This window comes from Diabrotica virgifera, chromosome 1 (assembly GCF_917563875.1).
Source record: "Diabrotica virgifera virgifera chromosome 1, PGI_DIABVI_V3a".
Classification (NCBI taxonomy): Eukaryota; Metazoa; Arthropoda; class Insecta; order Coleoptera; family Chrysomelidae; genus Diabrotica; species Diabrotica virgifera.
Genome location: NC_065443.1, coordinates 85,857,523 through 85,881,336, shown reverse-complemented (window position 1 = coordinate 85,881,336; position 23,814 = coordinate 85,857,523). Strand labels below are relative to the sequence as shown.

The following is a 23,814-nucleotide window of genomic DNA, read 5'->3' as shown; positions in this document are numbered from 1 at the left end:
AGAAACAGAGAGTTAATGGAAAACGTGATCGCCAACATCCATTAGTGGATTTGCATTTGAAGAAGAAAGAAGAAAAATTTAAAAAGTTAAATAAATTTCAAATTGCATAGTCTACCTAGTAATTAAGTTTAAAAGTTAAGCAACGAATACTTAGTATATTACATGCTATTTAAAACTAAATATGCATGAAAACAGCCATAAACATTTCCTTTCATGGCCAATTTACTTAGTGTTTTTTTGTAGCTTTACTGGAGGATAAAAGTGACCCAGAAATTAGGTTAGCAGTTTTATTTGCGATAAAACTTATCTTGTTGTGTGCGATTTTTATGAAAAGAACTAAAAAAAGTTTTTAAAGATCATAAAACAACTAAGACAGCTAGTTACCTAGGTAACATCTATAAAGGACTACGTCATTTTGCCTCGTAAATGGAAGACATTATTTTTATTGATTGTCCTAATTTTTCATTTTTACAACTTTTTTGTTCGTAAAGTTGGAGCAAATGAGGTTAGGTTTAATGGTTCGGACATTGAGCAATTTGTTTTAATCAAGTTATATGAAGAACAATATTCTTTATAAACAGTGTGCCTATTAAATGACGTGACTGATGCTGCTACAAGATACATACGCACGCGTCAAATACCAGTGAATTATAACCATTTAGCTTGAAGTCTTTCCTTTCGAACTCAATACCTTTCGTATAATAGACTAAGAGCCGCTATAGGTGAAATTTCTTAATCATTTTAGGCGCCATGGGACCCTATAACTTAAATAGTAGAACCTAAAAGAAAACGTTTGAACACTGTGCCGTCACTTTTCAGTGGCACATGCGTCGACAGTGGCGCATCAAACTTTCCACTTATGGACGGGATACATAAATTTAAAAATACCCTCCCTCATTACCAGAATTCAATTATTTTCATTTTTTTAAGTTCTATGTGATTAAGACATAAGATTCATCGTAATTTTAACCCACCACCCCCTTCTCCCTGCCCCCACCATCAAAAACTTTATTTTTCGATTTTATTTTTTTGGTGGGATGCAATCAATTTTAAAATTTCAAAAAATTCACGCGCATAGTTAAGGCTTTTATAAAACACGTATATTTTGTATAGACCTGTAAGCTGAGTGTACATAACCTCAAAAAAATTAAAAAATTTTTTTTTGGAAAAAAGTATATAACTTTTTTTTGGGGATAGCTGCAGATCTAATTTTTTCTTAGTCTTGTGTATTTTATCAGACACTATATTTCTAATTTTTTTCAGATTTTTCTGTAACGCTAGTCACCTTCACAAATCAAAAAAACTGTTTTTAAGGGTTTTGGGGGGTTTGAACGTGTTTCTCTCATTTTTAAATATTCTAAAGGACTCAGTTACTTCAAGTTACATATAACCTATAAAAACGAAATTTATTTGATATATTATAAAGTTTATAAAATAGGGAAAATCCCCAAAAACCCCCTAAAAAACAGTTTTTCAGATTTTTGAAGGGGGCGAGCCGTACGGAAAAATCTGAAAAAAATGAGAAATATAGTGTTTGATAAAACACACAAGATTAAGAAAAAATTAAACCTGCAGTTATTCCCCAAAAAATTTTATACGCTTTTTTGGAAAAAAATTTTCCTTTTATTTTTTTGAGGTTATGTACACTCTACCTACGGGTCTGTAAAAAATAGACGTGTTTTATAAAAGCCTCAGCTATGCGTGTGAATTTTTTGAAATTCTAAAATTGATTGCATCCCACAAAAAAAAAATAAAAACGAAAAATGAAGTTTTTGATCGTGGGGGCAGGGGGAAGGAGGTGGTGGGTTAAAATTACGCTGAATCGTATGTGTTGATCACATAGCACTTTAAAAAATAAAAAAAATTTAATTCTGTTAGTAAGGGAGGCTTTTAATTTATTTTTCCCGTCCATAAGTGGAACGTTTGATGCGCCACTGTCGACGCATGTGCCACTGAAAAGTGACGGCACAGTGTTTAAACGTTTTCTTTTAGGTTCTACTATTTAAGTTATAGGGTCCCATCGTGCCTAAAATGATTAAGAAATTTCACCTATAGCGGCTCTTAGTCTATAAATAAATGCGTATAATCGCAGTAGAAGTTTTCATTAGATTCAATTTTTTTTTTTGATGGACAAATAGTAGAATCGTATAATGGGGCACTAGACTTTTTTAAATTAAAAGAAAAGAAAAGAAAAGAAAAGAAAAGAAAAGAAAAGAAAAGAAAAGAAAAGAAAAGAAAAGAAAAGAAAAGAAAAGAAAAGAAAAGAAAAGAAAAGAAAAGAAAAGAAAAGAAAAGAAAAGAAAAGAAAAGATGGTTCAAATTTGATTACAGTACAGAACTTCTACTGTGTGCTTATACGTATTTCGGAATAACCGTTTCCTCATCGAAGCACCTGGGTAGAGGCACTGAACTGAAATCAAATTCTTTCATCCTTTCCGGGTAATTATCAAAATAATTACCAAATATGCTACTAGCACCATCTATGAATCAAAAGTCTAATAAGTCAGGAAACAAAATTCGAAATTATTTTTCCTCTGAGCTTTTTAACTTGGAAAAATAAAGCATAACAGAGTCGCGAAATACTCGACAAGGGAAATCTAAATTTCATTTCACGTCCTGTCATTCACCGTGATAATAATTTTAGCGAACTATTTCCTTTAATATCTACCAAAGGTGAATAAAGTATAAACTAGAAGAAAAGAGAGATATATAGAAAGATATAGGTAGTTTATACTTTATTCTGATTTATTAGACTTTTGATTCATAGATGGTGCTAGTAGCATCTTTGGTAATTATTGTGATAATTACCCAGAAAGGATGAAAGGATTTGATTTCAGTTCAGTGCCTCTACCCAGGTGCTCCGATGAGGAAACGGTTATTCCGAAATACGTATAAGTACATAATAGAGGCTCTGTACTGTAATCAAATCTGAATTATCTTTTCTTTTCTTTTAGTTTATACATTATTCACCTTTGGTGGATATTAAAGGAAACAGTTCGCTAAAATTATTATCACGGTGAATGACAGGACGTGAAATGCAATTTAGGTTTCTCTTGTCCAGTATGTCGCCACTCTGTTATGCTTTATTTTTTCAACTTAAAAAGCTCAGAGGATAAATAACTTCGAATTTAATTTCCAGACTTATTAGACTTTTGATTCTTTAAATTACTTTATTTGAACACCAACGAGTCTATAAGAGAAAAATGGGTGAAAATGCATAAGAACGATACCTGAAGCACCTGATGTCAAGAATCACGTTATCTTCTGGAGTTTCGAGTAGATTTCGGCACCAAATTGATGCAAACAGATTACACGGGATATTTTTGGGGCACATTCGTACTCAACATGAATACAGCATCAAAACCGACACCTGGATCAATTGGTTCCCAGGTTCACTGCCAAGGAACGCCATTTTCTGGAGTTTAGAAAGTTTTCGGCACTGAATGCATGGAAATACATTACTAGGTAATTTTTTGGGTCGCTGAATACGAATACCTCATCTGAACCGACCCACTAGATCCTGGTACGTATACATTACTGGTAATACTGTCCGACCATACGCAGCGCCCCCCTGGCGAAAATTTTCCGAAATAGAAAAGTTGTCAGACTCCACATGCAAATACACTAAGCATCAAAATTATCACACCACCTTAAAAATGGGACATTTTTGATGTCTCGTATTTCCTAAACCTGTTGTCCGATTTGAGTTTTTTTAGTTTATTATAGCTTTATTATTCAAGAAAATAGATGTAATAATATTATTGTTTAAGGGGTAACTGTCATTGTATAACGAGTGTAACAATAATAGTCTGCTTTTTCCTCAAAGTTTGGGACACCCTATGGAATATTCTAGGGTATATAAAATATTTAAAATAAAACTCAAATGTAGCCTTAGGATCTCTTAATATTTTGCTTTTTGATTCATTCGCTTGTGTGGGATAATAAAAAAGTTAGGTACTTTAACAACTAGCCATGTTGTTCATGAATGCAGGGTGTTTCTAAATAAGTTCGATAAACTTTAAGGGGTAATTCTGCATAAAAAAATAACGACCGTTTGTTTTATAAACATATATCCACAAATGCTTCGTTTCCGAGATAAGGGAAGCTGAATTTTTTCTCACAAACTGACGATTTATTTATTGCTCTAAAACCGGTTGAGATAGGAATAGAAATTTGGTAGGTTTTAAGAGGTAGTTATTGCGCATTTTTTGACATACAATTAAGAATTTTGTATTCACCATTGGCGTGCATATGGGTGTAAATATTTTAGATACATCCCGTATGCACGCCAATGGTGAATATAAAATTCTTAATTGTATGTCAAAAAATGCGCAAGTACTACCTCTTAAAACATACCAAATTCCATTTGCATATCTCAACCGGTTTTAGAGCAATAAATAAATCGTCAATTTGTAACAAAAAATTCAACGTCCCTTATCTCGGACACAAAGCATTTGTGGACATATGTTTATAAAGCAAACGGTCATTATTTTTTCATGCAGAATTGCCCCTTAAAGTTTATCGCACTTATTTAGAAACACCCTGTACTGATGAATAACATAGCTAGTTGTTAAAGTACCTAACTTTTTGATTATCCCACAAAAGCGAATGAATCAAAAAGCAAAATCTTAAGAGAGCCTAAGGCTACAGTTGAGTTTTAATAAATTCAATATTTTATATACTCTAGAACATTCCATAGAGTGTTCCAAACTTTGAGGAAAAAACACACTATCATCGTTACACCCGGTATACAATGACATTTACCTCTTTAGCAATAATATTATTACATCGATATTCTTGAAGAGCAAGGCTATAATATACTAAAAAAATCACTAAAATCGGACAATAGGTTTAGTAAATACGAGACATCAAAAATATCCCATTTTTAAAGTGCGCTAATTTTGATGCTTAGAGTATAAAAAAAGGTCTCATGAGGAACGTGACAATTTTTATCGCCAACCGTCACTAAAGTCATTCATTATTGTACTTATTTGACCTAATTTGCGGCAGTAAAGTAACACTTTATTGTACTGAAAGAAGAATTTTACTTTACCTGCCGCGATTAATCGAGATTGAATGTAAGTGGTCGATGACAGTAATCGGTAATTTATTTGAGTTAAGTTACAATTTATTTACATTAATTATAAAAAATATTTTACAAAATTTACGACATTATTAATATTAAACTTATGACAAAAAGTGAAATTCTGTAGTATGTATTTTGTTGTTAAAAATGTAGTGAAACTGTAGTAAAATATGTAGTAAAAATGTAGTTAAAAATGTATTCACGTATATTGTCAGTGGGGGTAGTTAGACAAACCAAATTACACAAATGTTTGTATTCGAAAACTAAAGTCAGTAAACAAATCTTGTTGTCAAAAGACCTAAGATTTAAAAAAGTAATTTTGTGTTGATTTAAAGTTATCGAATTTATTTAACTTATTGGTGGCTGTTGGAATTTGTGTAAGTTTAAAAAGAGGTCACAATGGAGGTGACTGAGATGTAAAAAAAGTCTTAAATAATTTAGGGGGATGTATCATTAAGAAAGCACAAGCTCAAACTTAGGCGACTAATTCCTAAAGCCCACGCAGGCTGCCCGGATCCCTAACAGTTTAAAAACCGAACCCATAAGATGAAGATGACAGTAGAGGGGAAGGGAATGGGTATGAAATTTCTATGAGAAGGTTAATGAGACTGGAACAAGAACGGGACTCAGAAAGACAATTAGACTTTTGATTTGGTTTTACTATAGATGAGTGTTATATGTTGGTAATGACAGATTGAATAGATAGGGTAAGAATAGTCATATGTAGAATAATATGGTGGTGGGTTGTATATATTGATAAAAATTTATATAATGTGGATGTGTGTGGATAATATCAGTAATTTATATGTATGTTATGGATAGATGAAAATGGCTTGATGGGTGAAGATGAAAAGAAGATTATTGTAAATTGTACCAGATAAACTATAAGTGTGAATGTGAACATGTGAATGAAGCAGTAGAAGGGGGTGAGAAGTAATATTGTAACTATGTTAAGCAAAAAGTTGTAGATGGAGTGGTTGGATGTCTCGATTGAACGAAACATGGCGGTTGGCACAATTCGGACTTTTTGTTTTTTTTTATTATTTCTAGTTCCTCGTGCAAGTCTAGTTTTAAGAACTCTTTCTGTGGGATGTTGTGAAGTAGAGAGACATCATCTGGGGTATTCGAAGTATGATTTTCATGTTTAAGATGTTGAGAAAAGTAGAGGTGTTCTCTCTTTTGGTGTGTTCTAGAGAGCGAGAAGCAAGTGATCTACAAGTTCATCCTATGTAAGTAGCATCACAGTCAGAACATTGTAGTCTATTAACACCACTACGATTCTTGTAATTCATACGATCTTTGGAATTGGATAGAGATATATTCTTAATTTTTGTCGATACTTGCCATAACCGAAAACAGCATTTTATATCAGATCAAGAGTAGGGAAAGCCCGTTCAACTTTTAATAATATGAAAAAAGTACGAACACTGAGGTGCTATGTGTTTTTGGTGTATATAATGGAAGCACGAACGCTAAAAAAGGGCCTTAGCAACAGAAAGAAGTGTTTGAGATGGAGACTTATAGAAGAATATTAAAAATAAGCTAGTTTGATAAGTTTACCAACAACGGCATTTTGAAAAAAATGAAAAAGGAGAAGAAGGTTTTGAATACAACTAAAGCAAGAAAATTGCAGTGTTTGAGCCATCGTGGAAAAAATCGTGAGGAAAATATGTATTGCTGCAGATTATTAGACAGGTGAAGAGACAGTAAAAGATTCATAGGAAGACGACTTATATACTGGATAAATAACATAAGACAACGGTACAAGTATAATGTGCCTCATCCTTTAAGGACATGGCCCATCTAACTCTGTCTGTAACGGTTCTAAAGAGTTCTATTGTTGTTTTCCCACCAAACTGTTTTAAATTTCTCAACCAGGATGTGTGTCGTCTCCCGGTTCTCTTTTTTTAACTATTTATAATGGGAAATAAGCCACAATATTATTAAAAAATGATTTTTATTAACGTTTCGACGCCCAAATCGGGTGCCGTTGTCAAAATACAAAATACTAATAACATAAACAAAAATGTTGTTGCTTAGTAAAAAAATTCTTCTAATAATTTATTTAATTTGACTCATTTATATCGGCAATTCAGATACATATGATATATTTTAAAGCAGAAGACTTTAAAATGACATTGCCAATATTTATCAGTTGCGTTCCTGGGACGACTTTACTGAAAGAGAGTTCATTCTATTGCATGAAATCAACCCCAACTCAAGAATATCCGTCACAAAAAAATCATAACATGTGATCCGTCTTTAAAAAGACAACCACATGCAATGGTAACATTAAAATTCTCGCGTTAGAGATCTCATAGTAAATCACGAGGGAAAACCAGGAAAAACCGCATGATACTATCCCGACATCGTAAGTATTTGGTCTTACATTTAATTTAATCTCAAAATTAATACAAAATTCTGACTTTACTATAATTTTGTTTAAATTATAAATAATATCAGTAATACATGGATATATAAGTAATACTAAAATATAAAATATGTACTAACTCGACTATTGACTTACTAATTGTGGTATTTTCTTTCTATTGACTTCCTTTTTCAGTATGGGTATCCACATCCTACTGCATTCCACCGAGGAATTTGCGACACAATTGGTTTCGTTTAGCATAATTAGAGCCGCTTCTTTGATTTTTCTCTTTTTACTATCTGTTTCTTTCAGGACTATACTTAATTTTATAGATTATTTTCCTCGTATTATTTCTTGTGAATGTTGCAGGATCCCGTTCTATGTTGTTCTTTTCCATTCGATCCAATCTTGACAATTCCTTATTTATAAACGATAAAGGATAATCATTTTTTAATAAAACAGATGTTAAGAATTGTTTTTCTTCTAAAAATAAATTTTCGTTTGAACAAGTAATTTTGGCTCTATCATATAACGATTTTATGATTCCCTTTTTAACGTTGATGTTGTGATTTGATTTGTAATTGAGATATCTGTTGGTATGTGTTGGTTTTCTATACACTTGAGTCTCATATCCAGTATCCTTCTTTGAGACTAAAACATCGAGGAAAGGCAGGGTGTTATTATATTCCTTTTCCATTGTAAATTTTATTGTCTCTTCTTGATCGTTTATAATATTCAGGAATGTATCCAACAATTCTGATCTATGAGGCCATATTGAAAACACATCATCTACATATCTCCACCGTACAGTGGGTTTTAAATTTTGTTTAGAAATGATATTAGTTTCGAAATCCTCCATAAATATATTAGCCAATAATGGAGATAAAGAGGAGCCCATTGCTAGACCAAAATTTTGTTTATAAAATTCATTATTTAGTTGAAAATAGGTATTATTAGTACATAATGTCAATAACTCCATTATAGCTGATACATTAAGTTTTGTCCTAGTTGTCAATGTATCATCATTCTCTAATTTCGTTTTGATTATGTTTAAAGTTTTATCTAAAGGTACATTTGTAAATAAACTGTTTATGTCAAAACTTACTAAAATATTATTTGGATTAAACTCAATAGTTGATAATTTGTTTAAAAAATGTTTTGTATGTTTTATAAATGTGTCATCATTATTAGCAAATGGATTTATAATGTTTAATAAAAATTTTCATAGATCACTACAAGGAGAACTAATGGTACTACAAATGGATCTAAGTGGTATGTTCGCTTTATGAATTTTCGGCACTCCATAAAAATGTGGTGACTTATTGTAATGAGGTGTCATTATAGTATGGTATAGTTAGACCCAAACCCAGACATCCAAAGTGAAAGTTATCCTCCAACACCAAATTGTTCTATATGGTCCACATAATGTTCAGAAAAAAGTCACACCATTTTGAGCGTCGGGTTTGGGGGGGAGAGGGGGGAGAAATCTGCAAATTCGTAGTTTTTTAAGTTGTTCGTCAATATTTCTAAAACTAAGCGGTTTAGCATGAACAAACTTCTACACAAAAATGTTCTACATTAAATTTGAAATAAAAAAGGCCCTATGCATAACCCTTCTAAAATGAACGGTTCCAAAGTTACGGAGGTAGTATAGTATAATTGGTCCAAAAAAAGGCCTAACCCAGACATTAAAAGTAAAAGTTTTCCTTCAACACCAAATTGTTCTATATGGTCCACATATTGTTCAGTAAAAAGTTACACCATTTTGAGCGTCCGGTTGGGGGGAGATGGGGAGAAGACGGTAATTAGTAGTTTTTTTACGTTTTTCGTCAATATTTCTAAAACTATGCTTTAGCGTAAGGAATGTTCTATAGAAAAATGTTCTACATAAAATTTAAACCAAAAAGGTTCTATACATAACTGTTAAAAATCAACGGTTCCAGAGTTACGGAGGGTGAAAAGTGAAGGTTTTGGATACTTTTTATATTCACCGATTTCTCCCCCCTCTCCCCCCCAAACCCGTCGCTCAAAATGGTGTGACTTTTTTCTGAACATTATGTGGACCATATAGAACAATTTGGTGTTGGAGAATAACTTTCACTTTGGATGTCTGGGTTTTTGGTATAGTTATATCATAAATATTGCCCAAAAAATATAGATAGTATCGAAAACCTCGACATTTCACCCTCCGTAACTCTGGAACCGTTGCTTTTATAACAATTATGTATAGGACATTTTTTGTTTTAAATTTTATGTAGAAAATTTTTGTATGTAATATTTTTTACGCTAAAGCATAGTTTTAGAAATAATGACGAAAAACGTAAAAAAAAACTACTAATTTACCGGCTTCTCTCCCATCTCCCTCCCAAACCGGACACTCAAAATGGTGTAACTTTTTACTGAACAATATGTGGACTATATAGAACATTTTGGTCTTTAAGGAAAACTTTTACTTTCGATGTTTGGGTTAGGCCTTTTTTTGGACCAGTTATACTATTCTACCTCCGTAACTTTGGAACCATTCATTTTAGAAAGATTATGCATAGGGCCTTTTTTATTTCAAATTTAATGTAGAACAATTTTGTATAGATGGTTGTTCATGCTAAAGGGCATAGTTTTAGAAATATTAACGAAAAACTTAAAAAACTACGAATTTACCGATTTCTCCCCCTCACCCCCCCCCCCCCCAAACCCGACGCTCAAAATGGTGTTACTTTTTTCTGGACATTGTGTGGACCATATAGAACAATTTGGTGTTGAAGGATAACTTTCACTTTGGATGTCTGGGTTTTGCCATCTTTTGGATCAACTATACTATATTATTAATTTTCTTTGATAGTATGTTAGATCATTTTTAAATTTGAATAAAGTTCTATAGATTTTGTTTTCCAGTGTTTTCGTTGGATCCTTCGTTAATTTGGTATAAGGTCCATTTGTAATTTGATCTGTAATTTTGTCCTCATATTGTATTTTATCCATTATTACAGTTGCATTTCCTTTATCCGCTGGTAGGATCGTTATGGAGTCAAAAAGGGAATAATAAAATCCTTATATGATAGAGCCAAAATTACTTGTTCTAACGAAAATTTATTTTTAGAAGAAAAACAATTCTTAACATCTGTTTTATTAAAAAATGATTATCCTTTATCGTTTATAAATAAGGAATTGTCAAGATTGGATCGAATGGAACAGAACAACATAGAACGGGATCCTACAACATTCACAAGAAATAATACGAGGAAAATATCAATACCATACATAAAAGGACTATCCGAGAAACTTAAAACAATAGGAAATAAATTCAACATTTCAACAACGTTCAAAACAACCAACACATTGAGATCTATTCTATCTAAAACTAAACCTAACAATGAACAAGAAAGGACAAAGAATTGTATTTATAAAATACCTTGTGAATGCGAACAGTTTTATATAGGTGAAACATCAAGTCCATTAAACGTCAGAATAAGTGAACATCAATCTTATATTAAAAATAGAGAATTTGATAGATCTCAAATATGTCAACACGCATGGGATAATGAACATAGAGTTCAGTGGAGAGATTCAAGTATAGTCCTGAAAGAAACAGATAGTAAAAAGAGAAAAATCAAAGAAGCGTCTCTAATTATGCTAAACGAAACCAATTATGTCGCAAATTCCTCGGTGGAATGCAGTAGGATGTGGATACCCATACTGAAAGAGGAAGTCAATAGAAAGAAAATACCACAATTAGTAAGTCAATAGTCGAGTGAGTACATATTTTATATTTTAGTATTACTTATATATCCATGTATTATTGATATTATTTATAATTTAAACAAAATTATAGTAAAGTCAGAATTTGGTAATAATTTTGAGATTAAATTAAATGTAAGACCAAATACTTACGATGTCGGGATAGTATCACGAGGTTTTTCCAGGTCTTCCCTCGTGATTTACTATGAGATCTCTAACGCGAGAATTTTAATGTCACCGTTGCATGTGGTTGTCTTTTTAAACACAGATCACATGCTATGATTTTTTTGTGACGGATATTCTTGAGTTGGGGTTGATTTCACGTAATCGAATGAACTATCTTTCAGTAAAGTCGTCCCAGGAACGCAACTCATAAATATGAACAATATCATTTTAAAGTCTTCTACTTTAAAATGTATCATATGTGTCTGAATTGCTGATATAAATGAGTCAAATTAAATAAATTATTAGAAGAATTTTTTTACTAAGCAACAACATTTTTGTTTATGTTATTAGTATTTTGTATTTTGACAACGGCACCCGATTTGGGCGTCGAAACGTTAATAAAAATCATTTTTTAATAATATTGTGGCTTATTTCTCATTATAAATATTTAAAATTGTAAAAATGCCACAAGAAAATACCTTCAGGTTCTCTTTTTGCTTTTATTTTCCCTCGTATAACCAATCGCATCAACTTATGTTTTTCATTTCTTAGTATGTGACCAAAATAGCTCATCTTTATTTCCTTCATATTGTTGAGTATTTCTTTTTTCTTTTTGTCATTCTTAATTTTTCCGTTGTTACCTGTTTTGTCCATAATATTTTTCACATTTCACATAACACCACATCTGAAAGCTGGTGAGTATTTTTTTAGTTGCGTCCGTAATTGTCCAGGATTCAACTCCATATAAAAGGAGAGAGAATACATAACATATTTATACTATAGTTCTAATTTCTATTCCCAGTCTTCCATCCCATCATACTGATTTCGTTTTACTGCAAGGCTGCTGCTCCATTGTTCATTTAGCTCAAATCCTAAATAATTGTAGCTTAGTATTTTCTCTAAAGTTTTTCCTTTAACGTAGATTGTTTTGTCTTTAATCATGTTCTTACTGGCAATCATGATTTTTGTTTTTTTGTGTTTAATGAAATTCCGTACCTCTCTTATAATACATACCATAAACCTTTTTAAATGGTCAATCCAAAAAATTACCGGTAATTATTTTTACACTATCAACTATATATTAATTAGCTGGCCCTATTTATTATATCTTGGGTTTTTCGTTTATTACATACCTACATAACAAACGATACTTACAAAAAATTATGTATAATTATACATTTTCACAACAGCATTATTAGCTAAGTAAATTATTACGTACTACTTAAAGTTAAAAACAGTTAAAAGCATTTTATTCATTTTTAATTTCGCACTTGCGACCACCCCGTTTAATATAATCGTCGTGTTAAATATGTATATGTCTATCTTGTCGTAAATCACAAAATATAAATTTTAAATGTCTCTATAAATAAGAGATAAATATTTAGCAATAATTTAGACCGCAGTTAGTGTATTGAGTAGTAACCACACATTCTGTCCAATGTCTCAATCGTTCGCAGCCATGAGATTGATTTTACTTTTTTCGCTTTTACTGCGTAAGTATTTATATTATAGTTTTTAGTAATAATTCATAATTCATAAAACTTGTAACCAGTAAGTAGAGTTTTTAGAGAAGATATTTATATATTTATATTAGGGGAGTGCATATAGATTTTCACTTCTAAAAAAATCAAAAAATATAGAACTTTTTGTAATTTCATTAAGAAATGTTTAATAAATAACATATCAAAAAGTTCTACTCGAGAAGTGGGTGCTTCATTTTTTATTAAACAAAAGAACTATGAAATTAGATGTTTTTTAAATAACTCCGAAAATATAAATTTTAGAAAAAAACTGACTTGACCATTGAAAATTCAGAAAATTTTACAAAAAAAAATTATAAAGAATTTTCTAAAATTAAATCTGTATCTTCTATAATTTTTTATTTATAACGCTAAAGTCACCCTTCTCACAAACATTGACGCACTCGCAGTGAACTAACCTACGGCGAAGTGCACGGTTGAGTTATTTTAATCTAATTCTTTAATTTATCGATCAAATAAAATTTTACAAATTTAACATGAAAGAAGAATAATTTAAGCTATCTTATGGTTATAATAGAAAGAAATAAAACGTATGGGCATAAGTACGGTGTGGGCGGAAAGTGAGCATTACATGAATTTTGTTTAAAAATGATTTAATAATGTGTAACTCATACAATGTTTCTTATAAAACTCTCAATTTTGCACAACTTACCTTTCAAGTATCTTACTAAATGATGTTTCATTCAAAAAAAATATCAAAAATTTAATTCAGATGATATGACGTCTCAAAAATTGTAACTTTTGAAATCTTCGTAATTTTATAAAATTACCACCATTTTAAGACGGTATTACTCAAGTTTGAACAGATCTATTACAGTTTTATAAGTGCTTTTTTAAAGCTTAGGATTCTTTAAAATGAACTAAACTATTTTACTTTAGAAATGAAGCAAACCATTTCTTTTTAAAAAAAATTAAGAAAGATAACAAAAATGTAATAAAAAAACCGAAAACTTTTTTTCTGTAAAACTTACCTAAAATACATTTAATAATAAGCTTCAACAATAATAAATGTTTTTGGCTGCTATACAGTATGTCTGCGTAACTTGTAACCTATTGATAACTTTTTTATTGTCAGTTTTACGAAAAAAAGTTATTCTTCATAAAATACTCTGCATCGTATATAATCTAAGATGCAATCATCAAATATCAAATTTAATTAATGTTATACGAGGTATGTCAAAAAATATGAATTTCACTCAGTAGTAAAGTACCTTTAGGTTTCAAAATATCAAAAATTTTTATTAGGAAAAGTTGTTTGGAATTAAAAAATTTGTTTTAGTGTTCAATTACATCCTTCTTATTAATTATTGTGAATAACAAAGGCACTTAACTCTTAAGAAAAATTCATATTTTTTACATACCTCGTATAAAATTTAAAAAAATTGATACTTGATGATTGTATCTTAGATTTTAGACCAGAGAGAGCATTTTATGAAGAATAACTTTTTTTCGTAAAAGTGATAATTAGGGAGCGGAGTTATATGTGATCAATTTCGATGAAATATGCGCATATATATGCAGTAAAAAATTTCGAAATATGCGCAAGATATGCACAAAAATTTAAAAAATGCGAATTTCGAGAAACCACAAATTTTCTGTTCTATTCTATTCTAGAGGGTTCTTTTATAGGGGGGCGGCAATCTTATGTATTATCTTTCAAATAAAATCATTATTTTTTATATATGCAATTTATTCACATTTTTTACAAAAACTGATACTAATAGTTACCCATTTAAAATAAAATAACAATATCACTATATATATCTTGGATTATAATTCACTACAATATAAAAGCCTTTTTAACCAGTAACACCGTGACATTCCCTCTTCTTCTCCTGTATAGGTATTTTATTATTCCTGTTATCTCATGACATAACAATTTTTAACTAGTGTTATTTACATATAATAAAGTTCAGAATATAACCTGTCTAATGAATTATTAAAACAAAAATTTAAAATTTCTGACATTCCTTTGTTTTCTCCTGTACCCTTCAATTATGAACGGAAAAATTGAAAAATAAACATTTAAAAATATTTGTTTTAATTGATGCACTTTTAATTTATTTTGTTGACAAAATACACGTAATAATAATTGTTTACTTTAAAGTACAATAATAATAATTAGTAGCTATGAGCACGTGTGTTTGTTTGTACAGTAAATAATAGGTTTGTTCTAGCATCAGTTTCAAACGGTTTGAAACCATCAGCGAATAGTGGACCAGCGCGAGTCGAGGGGATAGCACTGGTGACTGTATTATGTTCTCTCACTGACCAACTGTTTGCATTAGGTTTGTTCTAGCATCAGTTTCAAACGGTTTGAAACCATCAGCGAATAGTGGACCAGCGCGAGTAGAGGGGATAGCACTGGTGACTGTATTATGTTCTCTCACTGACCAACTGTTTGCTGACGGTTTCTGATTAGTTTGACTGTTTGCTAGCACAAACCTAATATCGCAGTAAAATAGTAACGCAGTAAAACAATATCGCAGTAGACAACTACTATACCTACTATTAAAAGTGTGGATGTCTTTGGACACATTTATCTGAGCGCAGAAAGCAATTAGAAAAATTTCGTAAATAGCGAAGTTAAAGCACGTTTTTCCATTGGAAATCGTACATACAACGCTAATAAAAGATTGATGACATCGAAATATTACTAAACAAAAGAACCAAAATGACTACCTACAGAAGATTGATTAGACCAATAGTAACTTATGGTTGTGAAACCTGGGTAGACGACAAAGATTAAGCCCAACTCAAGACATTAGAGAGAAAGGTACTGAGAAAAGTATATAGCCCGGTGCAACAGAAAGACGGCCCATAGAGAATCTGGAAAATTCTACGAGGTTAATGAATTGACTGAAGGCTGTGATATTGTAAGATTTGTGATAAGTCAAAGACTGGCATGGCTAGGATATGTCCAGAGACAAGTAGTTACAGAAAAAGAAAGAAAATATTATAACCGAAGCCGGAAGGAAGGTTAAAAAAAGAAGGCTCAGAATGAGATAGTTGGATATCGTGTAGAAGGCGACCTGAAAACCATGAATATACGACAATGGAGGAGAACGGTACAAGAGAGACCTGCAAGGTCTCAAAAGGAGACAAGATGCCAAAAGAAGGAGAAGAAGAAGAAACAATTACCGATAAGTTTAAAAATTAGTTAGAACAGGAGCAGTTAACCCAGTTTATCACATAAATAATAACAAGAGTTCTTTCTATAACCATTTGATAGTAATTTCAACCAATCTCTAGTTGTTTGATTTGGTCCGCTGGCTTTATTTTTTTTTATTTTGGTTTATGTCTTTTGCTACTTTTAATACACAACTTTCTAAATTAATGGTCCTGTATTTGAGCTTAAATATAAAATTGGGAATTGGGCAGGTCACATAGCGCGACTGAAAGACTCAAGATGAATCAGAAAACTAATCTACTGGCCCCCAAGAGAAGACAAACGCAGCAGAGGACAACCACCAACACACTGGATGGACAATATTAACCGAATATCCAAGAAATGGCAACAAGAAGCACAGAGCCGTGAAGAGTGGCGAAGAATGGGAGAGACCTATGTCCAGCAGTGGACAAAAGAGGTTGCATGATGATGATGATGATGATGATGATTTGAACTTAAGATAATGGTTGTCTAGCGTCGAACATTTATGTCCGATCTGTGCGGCTTCTGATAGCAATGTGTCTACGTGGTCAGGATCTGACATACTCAAGGTTCAGTATATTCAAAAAACTGAAAAATTGAACTTTGAAATTTTTTTTTCCAACACTTACTCAAAATTTCCACCAACGAATTACGCCAATAACTGAGCGAAGTTTCAAGTTATAATTTATATAAAAACGGTTTTTTAGGTCACTAAATCATATAATACCTTTAGATATCATATTCGATCTTAGGTGCATAAGTGCGATGTCACATTATGCGTTTTGACCGGATACAGTGAAAACGCATCCGTTTCCAACGCAACCGGACCGACCTGTCACACTATGCGTTTAGTCTGGTGCAGTCTGTAAGCGCGTACCGTCCGTACCTCTGTCTCAAAACGCATCCGTTTCCAACGCAACCGAACCGACCTGTCACACTATGCGTTTGACTGGATGCGGTGGAAACGCATCCGGTCAAAACGCATAATGTGGCATCGCACTAAGACACTACTTGTAAATACTTGTCAAACTCATGTTTAGTGATCAAAATCGGTTAAACCGTTTAGAAGTTAACGAGCTTCAAAACATAATCAAATTATTAGGTCTGGATCCCGCGTATGAAAAAAAAGTTGATTAATAGCACGCTGAAAATTTGATAATAGCTTAAGGGTGTCTAGTCGGATAAACTTTTATATATGGTAACACTGGAACAGGGGCAGTTTTATTTGTGAAAGAGGTTAAAAATTTGGAACGGTCAGACCACGAAAACGGCACATTTATTTTGTCCGACAGAACAGAGTTGAACTCTCCGAACAGAGATTAAACTCTCATGCAAAAGTCAGACTGCTATTTATCACCTGTCATAATTCCTGTCATTTGACATATTCTACATGTTCCACTCATTAAAACGCCCATTTGGTGATAAATAGCAGTCTGATTTTTGCATGAGAGTTTAATCTCTCTTCGGAGAGTTTAAGTCTGTTCTGTTGGGCAAAATACGTGTGCCGTTTTCGTGGTCTGACCGTTCCAAATTTTTAACCTGTTCCACAATTAAAACTTCCCCTGTTCCAATGTTCCCATATATCAAAGTTTGTCCGACTAGACACCCTTAAGCTATTAACAAATTTTCAGCTTGCTATTAATCAACTTTTTTTTCATACGCGGGATCCAGACCTATAACCATTATCGCCGAAATGGTCTATAAGGTTGTAGTGGTTACGACGCTACTGACTTATCGGGTAATTTGAGTTCATTTTCCAACCATCTTATTATTGTTTTTCAATCTATTCTGAATAGAAAAAATCTACGATAAAAACAAAGAATCATATATTGAAAAAATAAATATTGGGATGACTGGGATATATGAACTTGGACTACCCTATCACAAGTTTAGTGTCGTTACCACTAGCTCATTAGTGCGATAATCCGGGAAATGCATTTATAACACTTATCGTGTAATCGAGAAATATTACAAGTTCATACATTTAATTTATAAGAAAAACTTTGAAAAACTCCTGATACAACAATAAAAAACCGCTAAGACGTAAAAAGCAGTGGCGCATACAATATTCGAGCTACCAAAGAGCGGATATGAATATTACGAGGCGCAAAAATGTATTTTCCTTTTGATGGAAAATAGTAGGACAAAAGAATACCTTTGATAAAGTTTGCAGTTTGAGGCTCTTTTGTGGCGCGTTTAACTTCAAATTTAGGAAATGCTACGGAAAAATCTTACAAAATAAAACTATAGTTTTATTTTCTATCAAAATGAAAATAACCTGCGCGTCATAGAAAACGGGCACCCTAAAAAATGGGTCATTTTTGATGTCACCTATCTCCTTAACCTGTTGTACGATTTAAGTGATTTTTTGAATATGTTATAGCCTTATTCTTTGTCAATATCCTTGTAATAATATTTTTGCTAAACAGGTAAATTTTCATTGTATACCGGGTGTACGAATCAAACTGTGTTCTTTTCTCAAAGTTCGCAACACCGTGTGGAATATTCTAGGCTTTATAAAATACTGAAATGAAATCCCGACTATATCCTCAGGTTTTCTGAACATTCTGTTTTTTGATTCATTCTCTTATGTTGGATAATACAAAAGTTATGTACATTAACAACTAGTCATGTTCTTCATCAGTATAGATTGTTTGTAAATAAGTGCGACAAACTTTAAGGGGCAATTTTGCATGAAAAATAATGACAGTTTGCTTTATAAACTTATGTCCGCAAATGCTTCTTTTACAAGATACGGGATGTTAAATTTTTTTTACAAACTGACGATTTATTTTATTACCCTAAAACCAGTTGAGATATGCAAATGAAATTTGGTAGATTTTAAGAGATAGTTATTGCGAATTATGTGACCGATCATATTACCCGTATGCACGCCAATAGTGAATATGAAATTCTTAATTGTATGTCAAAAAATGTGCAATAACTACGTCTTAAAACCCACCAAATTCAATTTTCATATCTCAACCGGTTTTAAAGCAATAAATAAATCGTCAGTTTGTAGGAAAAAATTCAACATCCCGTATCTCGCAAACGAAGCATTTGCGGACATACGATTATAAAGCAAACTGTCATTATTTTTTAATGCAGAATTACCTCTTAAAGTTTGTCGCACTTGTTTAGAAACACCCTGTACTGAAAAAGAACATGACTAATTGTGAAAGCACCTAACTTTTGTATTATCCAACATAAGCGAATGAATCAAAAAACAAAATGTTGAGAAAACCTGAGGCTATAGTTGAGTTTTAATTTTAGTATTTTATAAATGCTAGGATATTCCACAGGGTGTTGCGAACTTTGAGAAAAAAATACAGTTTGATTCGTACACCTGGTATACAATGAAAATTTACCTGTTTAGCAAAAATATTATTACAGAGATATTGACAAAGAACAAGGCTATAACATATTCAAAAAATCACTTAAATCGGACAACAGATTTAGGAGATCCGCAACCTCAAAAATTACCGCAGTGTACATTTTTGCGCCACGTAATATTCATATCAGCTCTTTTGTAGCTGAAATATTGTATGGGCCAATCCTTTTTATGGCATTTAGCGGTTCTTTATTCTTGTTTGAATGTGCCGGGCATTCGAGTAAGTTATTATTCTGTACAACTGTTAAAACATTTAGTACACATCGGATTAACACTTCCATTAATTAATTCCATTAATAACACATGAATACCATTAATCTGATGTATTCATGTGTTAAGCGTGAATGTCCTAATATAATCTCAATAAATTTATTATAGTTTGGACTTTCCTTTTGCTACAATTTTCTTCCATGTTGTAACAATTATTTTTATGTCTCGTAATTTTTATTGAGATTGATTCTTATTGACATTTTTTATCTCGAGTTCATCAAATGATGTAAATCCTTCTTTTATGGAATTGCTGTTAACTATTTGTTATTAATTGAAGATTTGCCAGCAGCATCTACTTTTTCATTACCATGCACCATGCATTCCTACATGCGACAGAATTCACATGAATTTTTTTCAGCGTCCATGACTCATTCCGTAGAACAGCACAAAAAGTACGTAACATCTCATCAGGTGAAGTTTCATTTCAAGGCTCAAACCTCTTCCACAGAACACTCTCTTCATTTTAGTGAATATGGATCTGGCTTTTTCTATTCTTATTTTGATTTCTGCTGAGCTATCGTTGTCTTCATTTATTAAAGTTCCTAAATATTTGTATTTGCCAACTAGATCGATAATTTCATTGTGTAAATATAAATTTTGGACATTTCGTGTTGTTTTCGATATTCCCATAAATTTATATTTTTTATGTTCAAAGATAGTCCACATTCTTCGCTGCAGTCTGCTATCTTATTCACCAATGTCTGTAGCTCTTCAAGTGTTTCTGCGATCAGAACGGTGTCGTCGGAAAATTTCAGATTGTTTATTCTAACACCATTTATTTTAATACCTATGGATTGCTCAGAGAGTGTTCTATTCATTACGTCTTCGGAATAGAGATTAAACAGGGTTGGTGACAGTATACACCCTTGTCTCACACCTCGCTTTATTTCAATTTCTTCAGTGGTATTATTTTCTACTCTCACTACTGCTTCCTGATTGTAGTACATATTTGCTATTAGTCTGATGTCTCGTTTATCTAAATTCTTTTCTGCCAGGAGTCTGATTAGATGATCATGCTGCACTTTATCAAAGGCCTTGTTATAATCTATGAAACACATGAATACATCTTGATTTATGTCAAGACATCTTTGAGACATAACGTTCAGTAGGGATGGCGGTTTTTGACAAAACACCGGTTTTCGGTTAAACCGGTTTTTTGCTTACGGTTTAACCTGGCGGTTATAACCGTCCAAAAAAACCGGTTTTTGGAAAAACTGGTTACGGTTTTTTTAATCCAATAGGTTACAAAGTTACATTTACAATACAGTTTAGTTTGCGATACTCCATTCGACTCGATATCAATATGATCAAAATTAGTACTATCGAAAGAACATGTATTACTTTTAACACGTTTGTATATTTGTAGAATAGGTACATTTTAACTCATTTAATACTTCCTGTATGAGTGTATCGTTTTGAAAACGTAGCGAAATTCTTGGAGATTCGTATTCGTAATCAGTAATTCGATATTCATAGTCAGAGCATTATTTTTGATAATCAGAAAAAGTCATTCACCCACTTTCAATGTCAAGAGTTAAGTGTGAAAAATAGATGATGTTTGCGTCTAATTCAACCAGATCACTTCTTATGTAAATATTATGATTACAAATACCTTTTCAAGGAAATATTATAATAAAACTTAATAATTGTTTCTGGCTGATGTGAGATTGCACTTTCAGTTTGCTTCTGTATTTTATAAAATAAAATAAAATTTGAATTATTGTTTTATTTGGAGTAATTACTTGAGAATAATAATTATGATTGGGATCCAAAATAATACCTAACCTAATCCTAATCACCGTAAAAACCTAATAACCGGTTTTTACTTTAAAAAGAAAAAACCGGTTATAACCGGGACAAAAAAACCGGTAAAACCAGTTATTGCGGAGTAAAAAAACCGGTTTTAGGTTTAAACCGGTAGGTTTTTCCCATCCCTAACGTTCAGTGCAAACAACGCCTCTCTTGTTCCGAGTCCATTTCGGAATCCAAACTGGGTATCATTGATGTCCATTTCCAGTTTTCTGTGTACTCTAGTGTGTATAATTTTCAGGAATATTTTCAGTACGTGTCTCATCAAACTGACTGTACGGTAATCACTACATTGTTTGGCATTCATCTTTTTTGGTATAATAACAAAGGTGGATAAAAGCCATTCTTGTGGTATTTTTCCTGATGTATAAATGCTATTGAAAAGTTCAACTAAAATGTTGATCCAGTCTTCTTCTATCATTTAAGGATTTCCGTTGGTATTTCATCTGGACCGTTTTTCATTATTTCTAGTACGTACATTACTTCCCCTTTGGTTATTTCTGGACCTTCGTCTCCTTGTATGTTACTTAGTTCAGATTGTTGTCTATCATCTGAAAAGAGTTCTTCAACATAGTTTTTCCATGTCTTCAATTGTTCTTCTAGTTCTAGTTATATTATTATGTTTCCGTTGACATTATACCTACAGGATATTTGGCTGCCTACGTTTTTGTGTACCTGCAAGTTCTTTCACTTTTTATGTACATAAAAAATATCATGTTTTGCCTGCAATTGCTCTATTTCTTCACATTTTCTTTTATAAAAATCCTTTGCTATTCTGATTTCTTTTTTGATTTATTTTATGTATTTTATGTATGATATATTTTATTTGTTTATACCTTTGTTCGTTTTTTCCTTTCATTATTCTCCGATTGCCCATGAGAAGAAGGATTTTATCAGTCATCCACCTTTGCTTTATTTTTGGTTTTTCTTTAGTCAGAATTTTCTTCGCAGGCCGATCCACAGAGGGGGGTAAATATGAAGTTAAATGAGTTTTTACTTAGCGGTTTATCATGTAAATTGTAGTACACTAAGCGGCAAAATTAACGGAACACCTTAAAAATGGGACACGTTAGATGTCTCGAATTTCCTAAACATGTTGTCCGATTTGGGTTATTTTTTAATATGTTATAGCTTTTCTATTTAAGAAAATCGATGTAATAATATTGTTGCTAAACAGGTAAATGTCATTTTATACCGGGTGTAACCACGATACTGTGTTTTTTCCTTAAAGTTGGTAAAGTCCTGTGAAATATTCTAGCATATTATATAAAATATTGAAATTGAAACTCAATTGTAGCCTATTGTATCCTTAAGGTTTTTTAACATTTTATTTTTTGATTCATTTGCTTTTGTTCAATAATAGAAGAGATACATATTATGTAATTTCATATTACAAATGGGGTATGCTATTTTTTCTTAATCAATATCATTCCAAATCTCGAGAGCTACTGTTTCTACCTCTTGTAAGGTTCTAGGAGGTGGCAAACGCTGTCGTAGTCTTCTGCCAATTATGTCCCACAAATATTCGATCGTGTTAAGATCTGGACTATGTGATAGTCAATTCAAAGTCCAAAAATTTACCTGTTGTAAATATTCGGTTACAGTTCCTAAACGTGAGGTCTTGTATTATCATGAATTAGCAAATAATTGTTATCAATATACGGAGCCGACAGAATGTAAGACCACTATGTAAGACCACCTCCGCTATGTAAGACCACTGCTTGAACACACTCATCACCAAACACAAAAGAAAATCCGGACTTAATTGAAACTTTAAATAATAAATTTACTATTTATTTTCACAACAAACGACACTTTTGACTCTTAGCAATTTGCCATCTATTAAACTGTTAAATTCTCGTAGTCTAATTTAGGCTTGTTTATTAAACTAAGCAGAAAATGAGGATTTATTGATGAAAAACATGGCTAGTTGTTAACGTACCTAACTTATTATCCAACATAAGTAAATGATTTAAAAAAGAATGTGTGTGTACTTTGTACGCACGTAAGAAGATATTCTTCTATTATATAGGTAATTTAAACGAAGTAAATATACTTAACAGGTTATTTGTATTTTATTTAAAAATTAAACTAACTTTATTATCTACCACTTCCAAAAATTTTTTATTAAAACAACCAAAAATAAAAAAAATATGAATCACCCAAGATTCGAACCCGCGTCCTTCCAATCTCGGAGCTGACGCCCTACCAACTCTCCAGCGAGGCCCTTGTAATTGACATGTAAGTTTCGGATATAATTACACAACACGGCGACAGATAGTGTAAAAATGTTAT

General features: G+C 32.0%; 1 protein-coding gene across 1 annotated transcript in view; it reads left to right on the top strand.

Moving 5' to 3' along the window:
* Positions 1–12,619: 12,619 nt before the first annotated feature.
* The window catches only part of LOC114331529 (putative glucosylceramidase 3), a 164,308-nt gene continuing 153,113 nt past the window's right edge, over positions 12,620–23,814 (top strand). Inside the window, exon 1 of the mRNA XM_028281122.2 lies at positions 12,620–12,850. Within this exon, the coding sequence (XP_028136923.1) occupies positions 12,796–12,850 (55 nt within the window). The 5' untranslated portion in view covers positions 12,620–12,795. The remainder of the gene's footprint in view (positions 12,851–23,814) is intronic.